At 40.0% G+C, this 24,326-nt stretch overlaps 1 protein-coding gene across 1 annotated transcript in view; it reads left to right on the top strand.

Moving 5' to 3' along the window:
• LOC122559429 (synapsin-3-like) overlaps positions 1–24,326 on the top strand; it is a 265,554-nt gene that overhangs the window by 129,290 nt on the left and 111,938 nt on the right. Inside the window, exon 5 of the mRNA XM_043708876.1 lies at positions 17,372–17,528. Coding sequence (XP_043564811.1) covers positions 17,372–17,528 — 157 coding nt within the window. The remainder of the gene's footprint in view (positions 1–17,371; positions 17,529–24,326) is intronic.

Consider the following 24,326-nt stretch of genomic DNA (forward strand, 5'->3'; position numbering starts at 1 on the left):
TGGTCTTTTAGAGGATGAGGAGGGGCATTTAGTTATGGGATGGCTGAGGCATTGGGCAGTTATTTTGTATCGGTCTTCACACTGAAGGGCACTAATAACATGCCAGTAATTGACAAAGAGATACAGTAGGTGAGGACCTGGAAACAATCATTATTACGGAAGAGGTAGCGTTGGGCAAGCGAATGGAGCTAAGGATAGGCCAGTCTCCTGACCCTGATGGAATGCATTCCCAGGTACTAAAAGAGATGGCTGAAGAAATAGCAAGTACACTTGAGGTAATTTTCCAAAATTTGCTGGACTCTGGGACAGTCCCAGCAGATTGGAAAACTGCAAATGTGACACCACTGTTTAAAAAGGGAGATAGACAAAATATGGGGGATGATAGACCAGTTAGCTTAATCTCTGTAATGGGAAGATGCTTGAGTCTGTTATCAAGTAAGAAATAGCAAGGCATTTCAATAAAAAATTGTCCCGTTGGGCAGACACAGCTTGGGTTCATGAAGGGCAGGTCATGCTAAACTAATCTTTTGGAATTCTATGAAGACACTATGAGCAAGGTGGACAACGGGGACCCAGTGGATGTGGTGTACCTAGATTTCCAAAAGGTCTTCGACAAAGTGCTGCACAAGAGGCTGCTGCATAAGATAAAGATGTATAGCTTATGGGTGATGTATTAGCATGGATAGAGGATTGATTGACTAACAGGAAGCAAAGAGTGGGGATAAATGAGTGCTATTCTGGCTGGCAATCAGTACCCAGTGGTGTGCCTCAGGGATCAGTATTGGGACCGCAATTATTCACAATTTATATAGATGATTTGGAGTTGGAGATCATGTGCATTGTGTCAAAGTTTGCAGATGAGTGGCAGAGAAAAGTGTGCAGAGGACTGTGAAACTTTGCAGAGGAACATAGGTACACTGAGTGAGTGGGCAAAGGTCTGACAGATGGAATACAATATTAATAAATGTGAAATCATCCATTTTGGTAGGAGTAACAGTAAAAAGGATTATTACTTGAATGGTAAAACGTTGCAATATGCTGCTGTGCAGAGGGACCTGGGTGTCCTTGTGCATGAATCACAGAAGGTTGGTCTGCAGGTACAACAAGTAATTAGGAAGGTAAATGGAATTTTGTCCTTCATTGTTAAAGGGATTGAGTTTAAAAGCAGGGAGGTTATGTTGCAGCTGTACAGGGTGCTGGTGAGGCCACACCTGGAGTACTGTGTGCAGTTTTGGTCTCCTTAGGAGGTTCACCAGGTTGATTCTGGAGTTGAGAGGGTTGGCTTATGAGGAGAGACTGAGTAGACTGGGATTATATTCATTGGAATTCAGAAGAATGAGGGGGGGATCTTATAGAAACGTATACAATTATGAAAGGAATAGATAAAATAGAAGTAGAGGGGATGATTCCACTGGCGGATGAAACTAGGACAAGAGGGCATTGCCTCAAGATTAGAGGGAGCAGATTTAGGAGTGAATTGAGAAGGAACTTCTTCACCTAGAGGGTTGTGAATCTGTGGAATTCCCGGCCCAGTGATGTAGTTGATCTACTTCAGTAAACGTTTTTAACGTGAAGATAGATTTTTCTTTGAGCAATAAAGAAGTTAAGGGATATGGTGAGAGTGTGGGAAAGTGGATATGAGTCCATGAAAAGATCAACCATGATCATGTTGAATGGTGGAGCAGGCTCGAAAGGCCAGATGGCCTACTCCTGCTCCTAGAGTCATAGAGATGTACAGCACGGAAACAGATTGGTCCAACCCATCTAGGCCGACCAGATCTCCCAACCCAATCTAGTCCCCCCTGCCAGCACCCAGCCCATATCCCTCCAAACCCTTCCTATTCATATACCCATCCAAATGCCTCTTAAATGTTGCAATTGTACCAGCCTCCACCACTTCCTCTGGCAGCTCATTCCATAGGTAGAGAAACATACGGCAATGTGGATGGCTCTTAGCTGCCATTTGAAATGGCTGAGTAAACCAATGACTCAGCCAAGGGCAATTGGGGATGGGCAATAAGTGCAGCTTTGCCACTGATGCCCACTTCCGTGTTACGATGAGCGTAGTGAAATCACTCAATGATGACACTTGGGCTGGCTGGAAATGTGGGTTGGAGAGTTTTCATGGAGTGAGACATGAATGATAAGTGTCCAGTGTGCTGAGATGAGTGGACGCATACTGAATTGAGTTGGAGGTTCAAAGTCACACAGGATGAGAAATAATTTGTGTCAAAGGCTGAGGAAGGAAAGCAGTGAAGATGCAAACATTGTTATAACTCCCAATTCCTTGTTTCAGACACTCCAATCTTGAATATTAATCAAACATTATTTTCAAACATGTAGTTAACTGCTAAATGGGGCGGCACAGTGGCTCAGTGGTTAGCACTGCTGCCTCACAGCACCAGGGTCGCAGGTTCGATTCCAACCTCGGGCGACTGTCTGTGTGGAGTTTGCACATTCTCCCCGTGTCTGTGTGGGTTTCCTCCGGGCGCTCCGGTTTCCTCCCACAGTCCAAAGATGTGCAGGTCAGGTTAATTGGCCATGCTAAATTGCCCATTGTGTTAGGTGCATTAGTCAGAGGGAAATGTGTCTAGGTGGGTTGCTCTTTGGAGGGTCGGTGTGGACTGGTTGGGCTGAAGGGCCTGTTTCCATACTGTAGGGAATCTAATCTGATAATTTCCTGAATTTCTAAGTGTCAAATTAATATTTTCTCTCACAACTTTTGTGCTGTGCACTTCCATTGAAAATGTTGGAATGCAAATAATATGACGTCAAGGAGTTGGTACACAATGCCACAATAATATTTTTGTTCTTATTATTTTGTCTGCTCAGCACTTCTGTTAGGGGAGATTCAGTGTTGTCACAAATAATATATCAATGTCAACAACAGAAATTTAACTCTAAAGTTAACTCCAGAATATGAATATCCTTTACATGGTTGGATAGAGTCTGCCCAACTCACTGTTGTAAGAATGCTGACCAACATCAGATGGAGAAAACTGTTGAATTATTGCATAGCATCCAGACCAGTCAGGCCTGAACCTTTAAGATAGTTATAGGACAACACAAAGTGTAACGTTCCAGTGAGAAAGTACCTGCTTGTCTTTTCTGTCTCTGTCACTGTCTCTTTCTCTCTCTCTTCTCCCCCCTCCCCCCTCTCACTGTGTGTGTGTGTGTGTGTCATGGAGTCCATAGTCAATTATGTTCTTTGTCTCCCCCTCTCCCTCTCCCTCTCTCACTCTCTCTCTTGAACTCACTCTCACTCTCTCTCTCACATGCGTGCGCACACGTGCACACACATACACACTCACTCTCACTCTCTCACTCTCACTCTCACTCTCTCTCTCACTCTGTGTGTTTGTGTGTGTGTGTCATGGAGTCCATGGTCAATTATGTGCATGTTATATACAATAACATCAGCAAGGATACAACCCAGATTAAGTGCCTAAGTGTGTGATGTTATAGTTGTGTAACTAGTATTGTAATTGATTTAAAGCATCTGTCTCAACAGGAATCTGACTGTTTGCTGTATGTTATGCAGGCTAACATATAGGAAACCTAAAAGTGTGTCATGGTCTCAGGGTGCTATCGCTAGTTGTGACAGCTAGTTAGTGGCACTAAGTGGATGCTAATGACTGAAAATGTTGCATCAATGTGACCGTTGTGAATTTTCTTTCCCCTAACAGTCATCAATCAATCTGTCTGAGATGAAGTTACAACTTCTTTAAAAGTACATTCCTGAGATATATCATCATTGGCTAGCCAGCATTTATTGGCCTTCCCTAGTTGCCCTGCGAAGTTAGTGGTGAACTGTCATCTTGAACCATTCCAGACCATTTACTACAGTTACATCCACAATGTGGTTATAGAGGGAGTTTCAGGAGTTTCACTGAAGCAACAGTGGTGTATTTCCAAGTCAGAATGACAAGTGCATTGGAGGGAAACTTGCTGGTGGTGAGGTTCCCATGTAACTGCTGCCCTTGTCCTTTTAGATGGCTTTGGAAGGTGCCATCAAAGGAGCCTTGGTGAATTTCGGCAGTGCATCTTTTAGGTGGTCTACACTGCTGCTACTGAGTGTTGGTGATGGAGGAACTGGATATTTTTGTATGTGGTACTAATCAAATGGGCTGCTTGTCCTGAATGTTGTTGGAGCTGTACCCATCTAGGCAAGTGGGGAGTATTCCATCCCATTCCTGTCTTGTACCTTTAGATGTGGGACAGGCTTTGGGGAATCAGGAAGGGTGTTACTACAACACTTGAGACTAAAGGGTTATAAATAAACTAAATCTGTACTGAAACACAGTGAGTACTTTATCTCTCTTTCTTTTAAAAAAAGTTTAAAAGTGCTGTACGCCAGCTCAATTCTAATAAAGCAAGTCTGGAATAAAGTATGGCTACAAATACAGAAAAGGCTATTTTCTCTACCAAAGAGACATTACCTATTTTGAAACATTGGTTAATTTGCCATTTTGTTTCTCTGAAAAGAGGTGAAAAAAAGATGTTCATGCATCGCTTCACCTGATCACTGCTGTTAATTGTATGCAAATCTGCGAGAAGCTGAGGGGGATGTTGTCAGCATCAGTGCAACTGAATCTTTGTGACTTTTGGTTTCAGGAGAGAACAGAAGGAAATTGGTTTGGGGGAGGAGGTAGTTCACAGTAAGGAGGGAAGATGGTGTGACTTTGTGAGGGTATGCAGCTGGACCTTGTTTCACAGAGTAGGAATGTAAAGACTAAGCATTCTGAAAACCAGAGGGCGGAAACATGCAAATTCTCTGCGTTCAACATCACTGAGCCTCCCTGTCAAATCCAGATTCTCTTGATATAAAGCTTCCATGGAACAATGAGTTTGTTATTATTTTTCAGTCACTGTGTTACTTAGATATCTCCCAGATTAGGACATCCTTCTTTTGAGAACATACTTTGTGAATTTGTACTGACTTCACTATGTTTCTACTTGACCTTGTTCGTGTTGTATATATTCCTCAGATCCCCGAGGACAAAATAGGCAAAACAGCTCAGAAAAATGAGCACTGTACACTATCCATGGGTCAGGTTTTAGACAAACAACAGTTCACTCAGCTGCGCTCCAACCTGCACCCTTATATGCTTTCTTATGCCTAGACTAAACATGTTGATTGCAGAATTGAGTTTGAATCAAACAAAAGATCCTCATTTTCAAGTGAGGGACTTTGGAGAAAACCAATTAAGGTTATGCAGTGGACTTTGTATTGCTGGCAGCTCCATCCTTCCTGGGCTTTCTCAGTCCTTGTACCATTGCTTTCAAAATAATAATACTCTCCATTAGATTTATCCTGTCCCAGTCCCAGTCCCAGTCACTCTTCTTCGATGCACAATGTTAGTCTCTTCGATCTCTACTTGATGTCCAATTTTTCCTGCACAATGAGAGGAGTGCAATGAAAGTGTGAGAGTCTTTTACATATTGCTGAGAAAGTTAGTCTTGCACAAATCTTGAGAGAGAACCAACAGTTTGTTAAATGAAACGTTGTAAGTTGAGAACTTACACGGGAGGTTACAGAGAGAGCTGAAATTAAGGTCAGCCTCATGTACAGTGTACCAGGGACTCTGTTTCAAGTCCTGCAGAAGTTACAAACAGGTCGAATGGGGCTTCCTTGTTTTCTAGATCCTTCTTTGACCACAACAGGTTTTGTTTTAGAAGGATATGCTTGCCAATTCTGAAAGTGTTTGTCTTTTTGCCTGCTGGTTACGATAACATAGGGATGCTATGAAGAAAAGTCAGACAATTTGGGATTGCATTAATTTCAGTATATGTGTGTTTGACAGAAAGATTCAGTCTGTTTATTATTTTTCTTAGGGTCAAGTACAAAAAAAATCTATTGTTTTATCTCTTTTAAAGAAGGCCCCCTATGTGTCTCTTTTATAACCACAGCCCATACAAACATCTGAATTAGAGCAGGAGTAGGTCATTCAGCTCCTCCCGGCTGCTTTGCCATTCAATAACCTTGTGGCTGATCTGTTTGTGGCCTCAACCCTACATTCTCAATAACCTCAGACTCCCTTGTTAATCACATCTCTATCTACCTCTACCTTAAAAAATATTCAGTGGCTTCTTCATCGTTCTTGAGGGCAGAAAGTTCCAAAGATCTGTGACCCTCTGAGACAAAACATTTCTTTCAACCTCTGTCTTAGATGGGAGATCCTTGGTTCTAAGTCTCTTTCACAAAGAGAAACATGATTTTCACAACCTCCCTGTCAGTTTATCCGGGTCTTCCATGTCTAAATAAGATCACTTCTCATCAACTATTAAAGCCTGTTGCAGTCGTTTTGAGGAGAAGACACGAACTATTCAACCCTTTCATAAACTCTATGTTCTCACACACTCAGATTAGAATAGGAGTTTGGATTAAATGATTTTAAAGTTTAGTAAAGTTAAAGGAGTATACAAGTTAGCTGGCCTCAGGGTGAACTTTACCTTTGAGTCAACGTCAAGTAGTTTAAAGACTTAGTCAAATATATTTTGTTCCTCAGAAGGTAGCAGCTACTGGGCTGAGCTCATTTTAAAAAATCTCAGTCTGCAGCAAATGAACAATCTGCAGAGCAGCAGACAGGGTTTGGAACTTGCACATTGTCTAGAGAGAGAGTGTGACAATGCTGTCACTTTGAGGTTATTTTGTCCTGGTTTTTATTTTGAAGAGAGGTTGTAAGGCAGAGGTGTAGAGCTGTCTCTAAAAAAGTAAACATTTTGTGAGGCCTTGGGGTTTATTTTTTCAAGTTGGAACAATGAAAGCAGCCTGAGTGTGGCCAAAGAGTTGGAAGCTTCACTGAATGTCTCCTCGCTGCTACTTTCTCTGAATTTTCTTGTTTTGTTTCTTCCTGGATTGGAGAACTACATGTGAGAATCAGTGTCTGAATTTGCCTTTGTGCCAAGAAGTGTGTTTGTGGGATGTTACTATAATAGGCCAGTTCATTCGTAATAGGTACTGTATCTGTTATTTGGTTAAGTTTTCCAATAATTAAGTTATTCCACATTTCTCTTTTTGCTTTTTGTCTGTATTTTAACTATTGTGTTTAAATAAATTGTGTTTTGCCTAACCTTGGGTCATTTGACCAGTCATATTGCATCGGTAACATGGTATTTCGCATCTGCCTTTACAATAAAGGCAAAGTTAGGATCTAGGTTACCTTCTTAACATATGTTGAGGGAGTCTGATCTGGTCCATAATAAGAGACAGAAAATGACCCACATGGGATCTTGCTTCTTCAGTATCTCAATTTTTGTTGCTCTAACAGACAAAAATGATGCTCATATGCACAGTGGGCTAGCCGGATTGTCACATGACAACAGTCTGTCTCCAGTTGCCCAATATGGCTGTGGATAGCATAGCTTATAGAGTTGGCTGATTAGAAATATTGAGCTTTTAATTACAAAGGATTTGGAATAGGTGGATGGAGAGAAGATAAAGTTCAATGTGATGAAGTGTAAAGTGATGAGGTTTGGTAAGAAGAATATGGACAGACAATATTAAATAAGGAGTATGAGATTTGAGGTTCAAGAGAACTCGAGCAGACGTGATGGACCAAACGGTCTGTTTTTGTGCAGTGAAATCTCTGTGATTCTGTAATGTCTAGACATAGCCCAGAGTATTACCCTCCAAGTGATTGTGTCTAATGGTTACTCTCCAGTTTACTACCCAGTTGATTGATTGGATTCTTTGCTAATGGGAAGAAGATGGCTCACATTCACACTCCTTGAAAGAGAATTGTTCCAGATGAGGTTCTATAAGCAGGCAACATCCACTTAATGGTCTTGGATTGTAGAAGATACAGAGATACAGATGGACAGCCATCTTTTACTGTTATTTCAAATCAGTAAGATAGGGCTCGAGACTTCTGGAAAAGATTCAGTGAGTGGTTTTCAACTGTACTTTTCATAAATCATGACTTCATATTGATTTTGATAATGCTCATTTCCTCAAAGAGCGTTACAATGTACCCTGTCATGGATTCAATCCAAACTATTTAATCTTGGTTTGTGTTGAATTGTTTGGATTTATTGTGATTGGCTTCAACAAAATGGTTGTTGATTGGGACATTATACTTCAATCGAGTTATTTGAGAAGTGAGATACTATTCTTGCTTGTGTTTTATTCAGGATATTTGAAGAATTGGATGTTGATTGAGGCAGTCTGTTTACATTGAGATGGTTGTTTATTGGGGAACTGTGACTGTGAGGAGATTGTTGTTGATTGGGACAGGAACAAATTTAGCAGGCGATTGGGTGTTTTTTTAAACAGATTTGGCTGAGGAACAGGGCAGTGTACGTTTCACTTCTTTATTACTGCAGTCTTGGTGTTAATGTGCTGATGGCTATTATTCAATCCGCCTTACCCTGCTCATACAAACATAATTAACATTAAAGTATTGAACTGATTAAAGTCTATGCTCATTTCCATTTTAATAAGCATTGTAACTAACAGATTTTATGATGACATTTTTTAACAGGTACATTGAGCAAGATGGTAAACAAAATGCTTTACTTGCACTGCTATTCCTTCAGGTGAAAGGACTCTGCGCAATCTATACTAACGTATTTTCCCTCATTTATTTTTCTGGACAAACCCATTTTGAAAATGCACTGAATGAAGTCTGGAAAGAAAGTGTTGTCATTCTGCTTTTTGTTCTATTCAGTAATAAAATCAATTTAAGTTGTCAATCCTGAGGTCTCAACATCGTTCCAGTAATTGTTGAAAGTTTAAGATCTGCTCATGGATACTGTCCCACATACACTGTCAGTAGACACTCTGTCAAGCAGGTAGAGTGTGCAGTTATGTGCTTATTGTACCCAGTATCTAAGAGTAATTAGACGGTAGTGTAGCCAAAGAGGTATGATGGTTACATTCTTTATGATGTGACCAGATAGCCTAATCTTTCACATAAACTCCCATATGTAATTCCTTAACATTTTTGAACATGGGAAAAATAAATGATGGGTGGATGCAGCCAGATACTCCTCATTAAACAACTTTATTTCATGCAAGACTAACAGAAAGCTGTGGTTTCAAGTCCCACTGCAAGATGCTAGTATATAATTTAGGCTGACACTCCATGCAAGACTGAGGGTATGCTGCACTGTCAGTAACTCTGTCCTGTTGAGTAGATGTTAAACTAAGGCCCAGTCTGCTGCCTTAGGTAAAAGATTCCATAGCATAGTCCACAAGAGTAGGGGAATTCTCCCCAAAGCCATAGTTGATATTAATCGCTATTAATTCTATTTCCATAATTCTGTTTATGGAAATAGAAGTTAAAAAGTGTGACGCTGGAAAAGCACTGCAGGTCAGGCAGCATCCAAGGAGTAGGAGAATGGCCATTTCAGGCAAACGTCTTTCCTCAGGAATCACCTGTATACAAATAGAAGTAAATACAGCAAAAGCAAACTACTGCAGATATTGGCGACCTGAAATACAAACAGAAAGTGCTGGAGAAACTCAGCAGATCTGACAGCATCTGTGAAGAGAAAAACGGTCAACATTTTGAGTCAGATGATTCTTCTTCAGAACTGAGTCACTGCACTCAAGGAAATAACTGTTTCTCTCTCCATGGATACTGCTAAACTTGCTGAGTTTCTGTAGCACTTTTATATTTTTATCATGCGAACTGAAATATTATGACTTGACTGTTGTGAACTATCAGGTGTATCCACAACAGTCAGTGAACATAATTATTCTTATTCGGGAGTGGGGTCCTGCTCCTCGGATGCTGGCTGACCTGCTGTGCTTTTCCAGCACCACGCTCTCGACTCTGATCTCCAGCATCTGCAGTCCTCACTTTCTCCTCCATAATTATTCTTATTCCTGTTTTTAATTTGCAATAATTCAAGTTAAGGTACATCAGCAGTTAAGCTTCTTGTTCAAGCAGGCTGAAGGTTAGTTTATTCCAAATTACTACTGACAGATCCTGATGAATGAAGAGATAAAGTTATTTACAAGAAAAACCAGACATCAAGATTAAAACAAGTGTACTTGGAGGAAGAAATTCCCAATATATCTCTGCGATATATCATTGGTGCTGGATAAAAGCAAATTACTGCGGATGCTGGAATTTGAAACCAAAAAAGAGAAAATGCTGGAAAATCTCAGCAAGTCTGGCAGCATCTGTAAGGAGAGAAAAGAGCTGACGTTTCAAGTCTAACTGACCCTTTGTCAAAGCTCATCTTTGTCAAAGCTGGTGCTGGTTGTTTGAGTTTTTTTGTTGCTTAGGCAAGGAGGTCAATGCTTGAAGTTCAGCTGCAATGACATCTGTCATTGAATAATTTGTGTTTTCTTGCGTAGGTAGATTCTTCAGATCAGCAGATTTTGGGGGAGAGAACCTTGCTTGTTCTTCACTAGTTATTAAAGCCACATTCTTGGAGTTTTGCACACTGCTCTAGCTGGCTCTTAAATTTTTTTTAAAAGCACAGTTCAAAACTTGAAATGGTGGCATGTAAACTTTGAGGAATTGAAGGTTCCTCGAAGCAAGAAGTTAATTGTGCTGATACCCTGCTCTCGGCTGTCCCTTTCCAAAGCCTCAGGTCTGATCGCTCAGTTGTCTGTTTGCAATCTCCAGGTATTTCAAGAGTCTTTACATATCTGGGCATGTCCCTCTGTAATTGACCTCCAGCTTGCAGTTTATATTAGGTGATTTGTAGTAGCTTCTTATTGCCTTTGTTTGGTTAGAGTTGATTCTTATTTTTACCAAAGTCTTAATGTCCTAACTCCTAAATTGGCTGCCATATGTTCTATGAGTTTGATTTCTGTTTCTATATTGTGCAGTTTAAAGGGAAGGAAATGTGTTCATATATATATATATTCATAGACAGGTATCTAGCAAGGTCTTCTCTAGTGCAGGGGGACTGAGACAGAAACTAGTTCTTTTAAAAAGACAGAAACATGCAGAAGTTTTTTTTCAGTGAGTGTGCAGGTTTCTGCATAGTGAAGCTGGCACTTTAAAGTTGTAATAAGGTGAATCTTAAGTGAGGTTTGAGTATATGTAAGGTTAAGGACAAAAGAGTTGAATCTTTAGCTCTGATATTTGTAATAAGACTGTTTCAACTAGTTCTCGAGTAGTGTAAAATAGTTTGTGCCCTGCCTTGAACATAATGATCAAATCTCAGGTTCTGCTTATTGGGAAAATACTGGGAGGAAAAGAAGCCAATGATGTCAGAATAGTGAAGTGCTGATTGGAAAATAAGTGTGGAGTGTGCAGTCAGTTACTTATTCTTAAAGACCTCGAAGTGAACAAACTTCTGAAGTTGCAAAATAACATTATTAATGTGAAAAGAGAAACCTTTGCCAAAAAACTTAATAAGAAAATAGTTTTATTGACATAATACTGTATTGATTTAAAACTGAATTTTAACAAGTTCTGGTCATCATACAGATTTGCATGTTATTCAAATCCAATCAGAAAATACACTTCAAGTCCATCACACTGTTGCCAGGCTGCCAATGCCTTTATTTTACCATCTACAGTATATGGTTGTGACATGTAAAATGGGATATACATGGAAAATTAGTGATCACCACTGATTTTAAGTGGGACTGGAGTTGTGATAAATGCCTGTAGGGAGGCAGAATGGCACAAAATCACTGGAAAGTATATTATTAATCGATGGTATAATTCACCAAATTATCAATTTTCTTCTCTTTGATAGTTTTTTTTTCATTCTTGCATCACAAATGGTGCAATTTCATCAGCTTACCCAGACAATCCTGGATATTGTTCAAAAATATAAACAGTTTCAGCTAATTAGGGTTAATTAGCTGTAGATTGTAGTCTAGATAAATAATACTGTGGCTGTATCAACTAATAGTTAGAGGGCATCATTTTTATCAAGTGTTTGGCAGACTTTCTTCTTTGGAATTATAACTATCAAAATCAACAAGACAGCAAAAATTCCACGAAGGCATTTACGTGATCTAATTTCTCGGAGTATGATGCATGACAGCTGTTCTTCCTGTGTCTGTGCTGCAGTTGTTGAGTAAGCGGGATCTATGGGCAAGGGTGAAGATCAATTGGCATCTAAAACTCAGCAAATGCATGTCGGCTCTGACATGGTGCTCCCGTGCACCGTGGCAACGCTGAGTTCCCTTTGTCTGTTACATAGAGACATACAATGTAGGAACAAGACGATATCATTCAGCCCCCTGTCCCTGCTTCCCAATTTAATAAGATTCAATCCATCTCGCCTGCACGTGCTCTCTGAAAATTTTGACTTGATGCTAATCCCCTGCATTTCTCTGTAGCCCTCGCACATTGTTTCTAATTGCATACTCATTTAATGCCCCCTTGAATGCCTCAATTGAAACTGCCTCTACCATGCATCCAGGCTGTTCATTCTAGACCTGAACTGCTCATTGTGTGGAAAAAAGATTTTCCTTCCCTTGCATTTACTTCTTTTGCAAACACTTTAAAAACCAGATGGCACAGTTTTAATGATCATAGAAATGGGAATAGTTTCACATTAACTGCTCTGTCCAGATGATCATCATTTTGAAAACTTCTAACAGAACTATCTTAGCTTTCTGTTCTCCAAGGAAAAGAGTCTCAACCTTTCTCATTTATTCTCATCACTGAAGCTCCTTTTCTCTGGAACCAATTTAATAAACCTCCTCTGCACTTCCTTTATGCATTTACATCTTTTATAAAGTGTGGTGCACAGTACTCTAAGTGAGCTTTAATTAGCGTCCTGTACAAGTTCCACATAATCTCCCCGCTCTTGCACTCTATGCCCTTATTAATTAAGTCTGTAATACTGTATGATTTGTTGACTGTGCTCTCCTTTTATCCTGCAATTTTTAAATGATTCATACTGATATAAACCCACCTCTCAGCTCCTTCACACCCTTTAGAATAATACCCTTTGTTTTACATTGTCACTTCTTGTTCTTTGTTTCAGAGTGCATTACCTCAAACGTCTCTGTATTGAACTTCATCTACCACCTATCCACCCATGCTTCCAATATGTCAATGTCCTTTTGAAATCCTACTTCTCCTCAAAGTGTACAATTCTCCCAAGTTTTGTATCATCTGCAAACTTTGAAATTGGCCCCTGTAATCAAAGACTGAAATCATTGTGGGCGGCACGGTGGCACAGTGGTTAGCCAGAGACCCGGGTTCAATTCCCGCCTCAGGCGACTGTGTGGAATTTGCACGTTCTCCCCGTGTCTGCGTGGGTTTCCTCCGGGTGCTCCGGTTTCCTCCCACAGTCCAAAGATGTGCAGGTCAGGTGAATTGACCATGCTAAATTGCACGTAGTGTTAGGTAAGGGGTAAATGTAGGGGTATGGGTGGGTTGCGCTTCGGGGGCGCGGTGTGGACATGTTGGGCCGAAGGGCCTGTTTCCACACTAAGTAATCTAATCTAATCTAATCTTTCATCCCACATCAACAATATCACATTCATCAACCATCTGTTACCTCTTCAAAGAAATTTGACTTAGTTAAACATGATATTTCATTAACAATTTGATGGTTCTTCTGAATCAGTCCATATTTTCCGTGTGGCTATCAATCCTATCTTGAATAATTGTTTCTAGACCATCAAAGTTAAGCTGAATTGTCTGTAATGGCTGGGCTTATTCTTACCGCCATTTTTGAAAAAGATATTCCATTTGCAATTCCCCAGTCCACTGTCATCACCCCTAGGGAAGATTGAAAGACTATTGCCTTTGCAATTGCTGTTATAACTTTTTTTTAATATCCTTGGATACTTCCCATCTGGTTCTGGTGTCTTATCGACTTTAAGTACTGACAGCTTATCCAAATCCCATCTGTTTTGAACCCGTTGTGTGACTGGAGTTCCTCCCCTGTAGCTATGCCCTGGACAGTATCTGCCTCATAGGTAAAATAGATGCACATTATTCATCTTTTGTATTGCCTCTTTCCTCTTGTGAAAATCCCCTTTTTGGTCCTATTCCTTCTTCTGTCACACTTTTACTATTGATGTGCATATGGAATCCTTTAGAATTTCCCTTTGTCTGCTACCACTCATTCTCATGATGACATTGCTTGGTGGAATCTATTCACCACCCACTAGTGGGAAGGATATAAAGGAAGAAATTGCAAGGAAATTATAGATGATGCAAACATCATAGTGATGGAATGGTTAGCTTTAATTACTGAATATAGGTTGGGAAAGTGGGTAGTATAAGGAGCAGCATGAGACATGCACTCTTCGATTGTGTTCAGGAGAACTTCCGACAGCAGCATACATCCAGTCTAACAAGAAAGGAGTCATTGCAAGATCTGCTTCTTGGAACAGAGTCACGGCAAAGGATCAAGTGACAGTGGAGGAATATTAAGGGGACAGCGAGCATTGTATCATAAGTTTAGGATGCTGGTGGGAAATGACAAAGAGCAAAGTAGAGTTAGAATAATCAGAGAATTGACTTCAATGAGGCAGGAATGGAATTGGACTGAATAGACTGAAAGCTTGGCTGGTTGGAGAAACAGGAGATGTGCAATGGGCTATCCTCAAAGGAAATAGGTTGGGCACAATTAAGAATAATTCACTTCAAAGAGAAAGTTAGTGAAAACAAATCCAGAGCTTCGTGGATGACAAAGGAGACAGAAATTAAGTTAAAGATGACAAATTAGGTTTTGATTTTATTATCATGTGCTCAAGTATAGGAGTGCAGGAGTACAGTGAAAAGTGTACAAAGTCGCCATTCTCCTGTTGCCATCTTGGTTACAAAACCAGAATTAAAAAAAAAAGCAGAAATTGAAGAAACTGAGCCAAAAGGGAAGAAAAACATTCAGATCTAAATGAAGATATTAAAGTCCAGATCTTAAAGTCCCAAATAAAGGTGTATGGAATGCTCAGGTGCCCGGGCCTAGCCATAGCATATAGCCTTTTGCTCCTGTCATCATTTCCAGTTGCTGGGAGGAGCTTTTCTGCCGCTCCGATCACCAGGAGTTGCGAGCATACTGTTGAGTAAGTGCTGAGAAAGTGCACTTCTGACTGGTATCAGATAGAAAATACAAATGAGAACCAAGCTGAATATAGAACATTTAGAAAAGAGGTGAAAAAGCATATAAGAAACATAGAAAGGATTGCCCCTTACACTACCACTATCCCAGTCCATATTGAGTAATTAAAACTCCCCATTACAATATATCTGTGATATGTATGATGTTTGCGTGTTTCTGTTATTTCCTCGCAGGTTTGACTGTAGCAAACTGACATTAGGCCCTGGCTCCAGCTTCTTGCAAGTGTACTTAAATTTGACTGATGTAAGGACAACACCTCTGAATATCTAATGGGTGACATAATCTCATTATCCTCCCTTGTTCGATAATGATGATATGAAAGGAGGTGGATGCATACAGTGCCTACCCTCTCCCATTAGAAATTCTTGATGTGCGATGAATTAATGAGACTTTACTGGTTTTGTTCAAAATTCTAGGCTCCATTTGTCATATCATTCCATTCTCTTGCACTGAAGAATTTGGGGTGATTTTGTTTGAAGGGAAGAAACTCACCGTCGTATGGACCCATTTCAGTATTTTTAGCCCCACAATCCTCCTCCCTTGCATGCCTGGAGTGAACTAACAAGTTGCTATACAGAATCTTCCACAAATTAGTAGCTTCTAGACAGCCTGTAACCACAGCTCTGGTAACATTTACAATTTTTAAAGGGAGTTTCCTTTGCATGCCCCAAACAAGGTCCTTGTAGTAGGATGAAAGAGCCCCTCAGTTCCACATCAGTGCTGCCTTTGATTTTTCACATGGATGTTTCACTGGATTGATAATTCTGTGCATTAAGTCATTGTGCATAGCAAATCTATGGCATAAAGCAGGAACAAGGGAAGTCAAGGTAAAATAGAAATATATTACATAGAAATATATTACATAGAACATTCAGGAGACTAGACCATTCAGAAACAAGAATAGGTCATTCAGCTGATGAAATCCACTTAGCAGTTTTTGTTAGATATAGTAGCTGTATCTTATTAATTGCAAATGTCTTTCTTATCTCCTTTTTAAAAATATCTTTACTTCCAACAAATCCCCTAACTTGCCAAATAACTGAGACTTGAATGAATTCTACATCTTAGTAATGTACTCCAACTTCAAATTCAAATGATAAAACTCCAGCTCCAGTCCTGAGGGGACAAGAGTTCCCGATACTTACCAATTTTAAAATGTCCCTTTATTAATTAGTCTAGATCTGAACCTGTTTGTTTTTAAATATTTATGCCATCAGCCTGTCTCCAAATGCATTACAATGCAGTTTTGGTTTCCTGTTCTAAAGGAAGATTTCTGTGCTTTTGAAGGATTACAGAAAGGTTTCAGGGACAAGATCATTGTCTTTTGAAGACAGGCTGAGTAAATTAGATTCTAGATTAGAGTGGTTCTGGAAAAGCACAGCAGTTCAGGCAGCATCCTAGGAGCAGGAAAATTGATATTTCAGGCAAAAGTCCTTCATCACGAATAGAGCTCTATTCCTGATGAAGGGCTTTTGCCTGAAACGTTGATTTTCCTGCTCCTAGGATGCTGCCTGAACTGCTGTGCTTTTCCAGCACCACTCTAATCTAGAATCTGGTCTCCAGGATCTGCAGTCCTTGTTTTTACCTGAGTAAATTAGATTTATGTTCTCTGGAGTTTTGAGTTTTACAAGAGCAGTCCCATTTTTTATAAGATTAAGAAGTGATCTTACTGAAGCATTCAAGATTGTGAATAGGCTTGGCAGGCTACGTTGTGAGAGGTCCTTTCCCTTGGCTAGGTCATTTAAAATACAGGGACACAGTCTCAGGATATGGGATCAGTCATTCAGGACTGAGATGAGAAATGTCTTCACTCAGATGCTTGTGAATCTTAGTAATTGTCTGCGTTACAGAGATGCTGTATTGTTGAGGATATTTTAGATTGATAGACTTTTGATCTCTCAGGGAATTGAGGCCTACGGGGTGTGGGCAAGAGAGTGGAGTTGAAGTGGAAGATGAACCTTGATCATATTGAACCAGAGAGTGGGCTCAAGGGGGCTGGATGCTCTCCTCCTGCTCTTATTTCTCATGTTGCATTCTTATGTTCAAACCCTTAGGAAGACATTGACCAATTCTTCTTTAATGTCAGATGGTACATAACTGGGAGGAAGTTGTTGTCTGCAAATCAGCCAGGGGATTTGAATAACATGATTTGGTCTGCATAGTTCCTGTTGTCTGCTGCTGTCCAACAGTATTACCTTCCAGTTAATTCTCTGCTCTCCTAAAGCTTTGGTGGCAACGTGACTTTTTTCAGCAGTCATTATTCTATTGCTTCTGTATAAATCCCTTCCTGTCAAAAGGAAAAATATTGTGCTTTATTTTTATATGTGAATCTCACCAACCAAGTTTCTTTCTGATCTTGTTGCAGGTCATTCAAACCAGACTTTGTTGTTATTCGCCAGCATGTGTATAACATGGCTCATGGTGAGGACTACCGTAATCTCATCATTGGCTTCCAGTATGGCAGAGTGCCTTCACTGAATTCTCTTCAATCCATCTATAATTTCTGCAATAAGCCTTGGATGGTGAGTTTAGCTACTAGCATCTGCTGTGCAGACATTTCTGTTTACATAGTCTGAGAAGCATTTTACAACAGCATTCCAATTCACCTTGTTGTATGTCCATTGCAGTGAATCTGCCCTCTGTGGGTTCATCATCCTTGGTCCCCACTGTAATTTTGGATGGGCGAGCTTCCAACTCACCAGTTGCACAACAGAACAGGCACAGGGTACTTTGACTTTGGAACTGATTACATTTCTTTGTTGGCTTTCTGACCCAATTAGTGGAGACACTAGCAAAATAGCATTGTCAGTATAATTTCCAGCAGACCAGCCAAAGTGAGGATATGCTTCTTGAAGTGGGGTTATATTGTCTTTCTCTGACTTTGCTGCAAGGAGACTCAGGTAGCACCCCGAGTGCGTCCTGGTGGGAGCAATCAGGGTGAGGAAGCAATTGCTTTCAGCCATTGGAGGGAGGATCCCACAGTAACAGGTACAGCACGCACTGAGAAAGACTGCTGAGGTTTTGTCAGTTTCAGTGCGTCACCCATATAGCGGCTTGGATGCAGTGCAGGAAACCATGCAATGACCTCTCAAGAGCAGTGAGGGTGAGAAACACTCTCTTTATTTCTCCATTTCATTCAACCACACAAGGCAATGTTTCTATTACCCACCTCTTTCCCTTCATTCCCCAGCACAAAGATGCACTTGATCATTTCTCATCCTCATTCCAAACACGCACTCATCCTTTCATTGCTGCCTTCACAATAAATTCTGGTACCATTCTCCTCTCATTTACTCAACTTTGTGCAACCATCAACTTCTAACGAGGCTCCTATTCACCTTACACTTCAAACAGCTCTGCTTAACACCTTCTCCTTCTAATTACATTGGTGACCTCACATTAGGCAGATCCACTGACTGAGACACTCATTTTCACTCCCTCCTATTTTTACTAGAACAGGACAGAATACACCACCAGGGAGAGGAGTGAGACCAGCTGATAATGAACTTCCTCGAGCTGGAGGAGTTATGCTCCAGCAGTCTACAGGAAATCAGTTGATCTGTTCAGAATTGTCAGACTAAGGCCAGGGGCTTATCAGGGACCCTCGCTATTACTTGCAACTTCTTCTGAACTTTTGAAAAAGGTACAATCACACAGCAAATAAAATTAAGACTGAAATTATATCAGGGACCCCTGTTTGATTTTATTCATGTGGTGCTCCCTTCTTTCAGGTTATGTTCATGGTCTCAAACAGCGCAAGTTTAAAATTGAAGTTGGTGAGCTTCCAAAAAGAACACTTTGTTGATTTTTTTCCCCTGATTTTATCCACTCTTTCACCCTGTTACTGTCAGGTAGTTGTAGTTAAAATCAGCATGTTTGAAATAGTTGAATGATACATGTTCACTGTCTCATTCATTTAATATCAAAAAAATACCTTTTTTTTGTGCTTAGTCCAGCACACTCTGTCGCCCCTGTCTTTAGTGCTCAGCCTCAGTGACAGGCCATTAGGGGGCCCAAGGGCCTTAACCTCACTTTAGTTGCACTTTCTCACAAGGAGATGACCACGGCTTCAGTGCCTGGATCCACTGGGGACGGTTCCAAGAGTCTGCGTGGGGAATGTCAAAAACAAAATAGTCCCTTGGTGACATAATTACTCAACAGTCACAGCACACACAAATAACATTTGTATCGCGTTTAGAAATGTAACAAACTCTGACAACTTATGGAAATGATTGATGCCAGTGAACTAGAGAAGACAGTGCTGTATCTCTAACACAAACCTTATTTCCACAAATATTCTTAAGCTGAATGATTTGATCAAATGCAGTTTATTTCTATCATTGTTCACTGTTGATATGTTCCTTTGATCGACACTAAGAAATTCTATTTTTCTTTCTCACCATCTTCATTTTCCACATCCTCTCCTACTCCTCTATCTCAACCCCTCCCTTCCACCCCCTCTTCCCCAGCCTGTGTCTCTTCATTTCTCCCATTAACTCCCACAATCATTCCATTGCATTGCCCTCTGCTTCTCTCTCATGTAAACTCAACAACTCGCAAATACTTCATTCTGCTTCATACATTTTCCCATTCCCTCTGTCAGCTCTTTCCAGTTTTACTACTGTCTCCACACACTTCCTTCCCTTTTCAGGTTCTGTCTGCTGGATTCTTTTTAAAGCCAGTTTCCTAGCACGAAGCTAAGAAGCCAACAATTTGTATTTTCTTTTTTAAAAAATTATACATTGTACATCAAATAGCCTGGCATAGTAAGCTCTTAAAATGAATCACATTAGTCCTGGGAAACTGGCATAAATGAATGGGAAGTAGAAAGGAATTGAGGTCAAGTAAACATGCAACAACAATGCAAAGAACAGACAGGTCATCAGAGACCAAGAACTAAATACATTTTTGTATTCATGAATGGGATGTCAGCATGATTACTAGCCAAGATTTGTTACTTGTCTCTAATCGCCCTTGAGAAAGTGGTGGTGAGCTGCTGCCTTGGTCCTGCAGTCTGTGTGGTGTAGATACACACACCCACAGTGCTGTTAGGTAGAGTTTTTGACCCAGTGACATTGAAAGAATAACAGTATATTTCCACGTCTGAATGGTGTGTGGCTTGGTGGCGATCTTGCAGATGGTGGTGTTCTTGTGTGTCTGTTGCTTTTGTCCTTCCAGGTGATAGGGTTTATAGCTTTTGAAAAGTCGTATCAGAGGACTGTTGGTGAAATACTACAGGCATGTTGTAGATGGTACACACTGCTGCCCCTTTGCATCTTTTGGTGCAGTGAGTGAACATTGAAGGCAGTCAAGGCAGCTGCTTTATCCTGGTTGAGCTGGTTGGTGTTTGTGAAGCTGCTGATACCCAGGCAAGTGGAGAGTATTCCCTCACACTCCTGACTCGGTCAGTAAGCTTTGAGAATCGAGAGGTAAAATACTAGTGGTGGTGATAAATTTGAACTCTTACCTTCCGTCATCCAATGGTTATATATTGGAGACCTCTGAAAGCTAAGATGCTTTTTAAAAATGAAGAAACTTGGGCATAAGTGGCTGCAGTGATCACCTGACCACATATTGAGGCAAACTTCATGAAGCCAATGTGGAAGAAAGAAAATTTACTGAAATTATCCTTTTTATGTTAAGATATTAAAACCAGATAACTGAGTCAGGAAAAAGAAATATTCATTTTCTGTTTAGTGCAGACTGCAAACTATTGTCTGTAAGATTAAAGGTGTCTGCCCAAGTACAACTGTTGACTAGAATAACTGTCAGCAGTTTGTTTCCAAAGGAATAGTGATTTAATTATGTTTTCTCTACACAGATGCTGCCAGACCTGATTTTCTGCTGGAAGCAAATTAAATTCCAGTGTTCTGATAAAAGGCTTATGGGAAAGATGTAGAGGTGCCCCCAGTTAAAGTTGATTTAGAGAGTGAACCTGTTGCAGGCCTGAAAACAGTGGGAATAGTCCCAAGTAGGAAGCAGCAAAGAGGCCATGGAGCAAGAATTGCTTCCAATAGAAAATCTTTTATTCTTCTCGCTAGCGTCCAATGTTTTGGTGGATGCTGATTTCTCATTCTGGTTGTTTAAAGCCATCGATGATCACTTTTGTAAAACAAAGAACAGTGGATGCTGAAGATCTGAAACAAACAGAACTAGAAAGTGCAGGAGAAACACATCTGTGATCTGTTATCCACCAAAGCACAGGACCAAATCTCAAACCTCAACCAGTCAGATCAGGCTGTTGTCGAGTTAAATTAGAATGAGGTGCAAATGCAAACTTTTGACTTCCACCCACTAATCTTCTAGAGATTAAATTTGTAAAAATACTTCAATTCAGCACCTGCTTGTAAACATGGGCAGTAAAGGGCCAAAACTTGGAAAGATGGCTTAGGCCAGGCAGTAAGTTCAGCTGCTATTCCCAAAGCAGGTATTGACCCTTGGTTAGGGGGAAAAAAGTGAATGCAGAATATCTGTGTGTATCTAACTGGTTTTTGGATTATTTCAACTTGCCCTTATAATGGAACACTCAGCAGAAGAAGAGAAATATTGTTTGCATTTGTACTTCAGGGTAAGGAGGTGTTATGAGAGGTTAAAATGGACTTTTAATTTCCATTATCTGATAGTTATATCTGAGATGTTTAATGAACTGAAATGGTTTTTAAGGAATGTGAACCTAAAAAGGCTGCAGTGATTACCTGATGCACTATCTTGTGAGATGTGACAATGACCATTGACTGACACATACTTGGCGTGCAATCTACTTGCCTGAATATTGTATATGGACATGAACTGCTCTGTATTTGTGAAAGATTGTGTAATCATCAGCAAACATCCTCAATATTGATCTTATAATAGAGGGAAGGTGCATGATGAGGCTGAAAATAGTTATGCGTATAGCATTATCACTGAGGAATTCCAGCTGTCTCACAGGGCAACAACCTTATCGTTTTTACAACAATCTTATAGTTTCATGGTCACCATTACCAGGCTAGCTTTTAATTCCCAATGCATTAATTGATTAAAGTTAAATTTCACCAGCTGCAGGGAATAATGTGGCTTCAGGGAGACTTTTTTTAAAAATCTGGCCTTCTTTTACATCTGAATCCCAGAGGTGAAACGTTGGTATGCTAACCCTTGCACTTTCCAAATCTCTGTAAACTCAGCTCTGAGGATGACCCCACCCAAGAATTAGAGAGGAGACAATACAAGGCTTAGCCTAGCTACAAATGTTAAATCCAGCTTTTGTTCTGAAATTTTAAATACTTTCAAATGAAAAACAAAATTATTTTAAACAGAAACTCAGCAAATGTGTTCAGATGAAATAAAAATGGAATTCATTCCAGAGTAGGCAAAGTTAAAATGTCAGATGGAACTTTTTTCTATTTATGGAATTTCAACTTGGCTCAAAACTGCAATAACTTGCATGTTTGTTTTTAGAAAAAAATTGAATGTTTCTAAATTTTTTGCACAAGTATAAGGACTGTGATAACTCAGAACAGTGACTTCAGCAGAGTGGCTTATTAAATGTGATACAGGTCGTTCTGCTATAACATGGGTTTCATTAACATAAATTCGCTGTGAAGTAATTGGCAAATTGGGAACACTGTTTCTAAAGCGCAAATTTTAACAATGTGTGTTGGCTGTAACCCTTTAAGCACTGTTTCTAAAAGGTGATTTTTCTATAATGCGGTGTTGCACAAGAACGCAACCATCGAGTTCTGGAAGAACTACCTGTATGCAAGGCAATGCTTGCCGAAAGAATGAAGAAGTAGCTGCTAAGCCTGTAACAAATTATTCAGTAACTAATCTTATTGCTGTTTGTAGGACCTTGTGTGCAATTAGGCTCCTGTCTTTCCCTACATTACAACAGTGACTGCACTTCAAAATGATTCATTGACTGTGAAATGCATTGGGAACCGCTGAGCTTGTGCACGATGCCATAGAAATTTAAGTTTTTCTTTTGAATAAAATGTTGAATAAATACCTGTGATGGCTTAATGTGGTACATCAGCACCTATATTCCAACCTGTTCGCGGTACTTATGCAAGAAATAAATGGAGAATGGGGTGACTTGTGCCCATTATTTGCCCTAGAGATGGGTTTTAATCGCCCAGATTCCTGCAATATTTTCAGTCAATAGTAGATTAGTTATGCATGAGCAGCGCCCAGGATCTTGAGAACATGGCCTTTCAGAGAGTTTAATTAGAAATGCCTGACAGAATGCAATCTTAACCTCAATCTAAAGTAAACAATTTTTGTTCTATTTTGCATGTTGCTGCTGAATGACTTCTTAACCCTGAAATCCTTAAAACTTTAGTGGTACAGCATGGTTTAAATCCCAAATAAATGTGCTCAATTTGAAAAGGCAATGTTTATCCTTTCTAAAGTTATAAGAGGCATTCTGTGTTCCTGCTGCAGGACTCCACTGCTAGATTTCCTGTCAGACTCCTCATGCTGCACATTGCTAGTTTTGTCCAACCTATGATCTTCCCTTTCAAAATCAGGAGCATCTGGCACTTCCGGATTTCAGGATGCTACTGAGGTAGAGGGTATTGTTGACCTAGATGAAATCAGCAATTGTAAGGTTGCTGCTCCCCATGCTATTGCCCTATTGTATTTTCGCAGGTTAAGGTGAATTGAGAGAGGCCCAGGAGCAAGTTGCTTATCCAATCTCTGAACAAAACAGACAGAGAAAGAAGGAAATAAAAGCAAATTGAGAGAATTACTAACCAGTTAGGGATGGAATTAGGACTGAGAAAATAAATCAAAAGAATTATTTCACCTTCCTTTTCTTCAAACTTGGAGGCAGACTTTTTTTGAAACAATAATCTTAAAAAGCATAGGTTTAAACAGTGAGTTGTTAACATATGGTTAATGCAGATTCAGCATTAATTTACAAAACAGAGTGGGATGCAGATTTGAAAAGGTAAATAATTACAAGAATTGGGAAAGAGTGGAGGTGAACAAAGTCTGTTCAAAGCATTGGCTGAATGATGTCTTTCAGGTCGATAATATTTTCTGATTTTATCCGAGCAACAATTGATCACTGTCCATTATCATGTGGCCTGTCTGCTTCTCAGTACATATACAAGTACAAGGATTAAGAATTGATTCAATCCAGTTTGATACTTCATTTCCAAAACTATCTTTTTGTTGTAGCTTCTTCTAGTTAAACTATCAATGTGGAGAATTGTCGATAGTTTAATTTTGCTGCATGGAGCCATACAAATGGGTTGCAACATTGCAGACTCTTTCCACATGGTTCTTTTACACTCAGCAGATGGGGAAGACTATTATCCCATCAGTCTCAGCTGAACTTA

This window comes from Chiloscyllium plagiosum, chromosome 19, assembly GCF_004010195.1.
Source record: "Chiloscyllium plagiosum isolate BGI_BamShark_2017 chromosome 19, ASM401019v2, whole genome shotgun sequence".
Lineage (NCBI taxonomy): Eukaryota > Metazoa > Chordata > Chondrichthyes > Orectolobiformes > Hemiscylliidae > Chiloscyllium > Chiloscyllium plagiosum.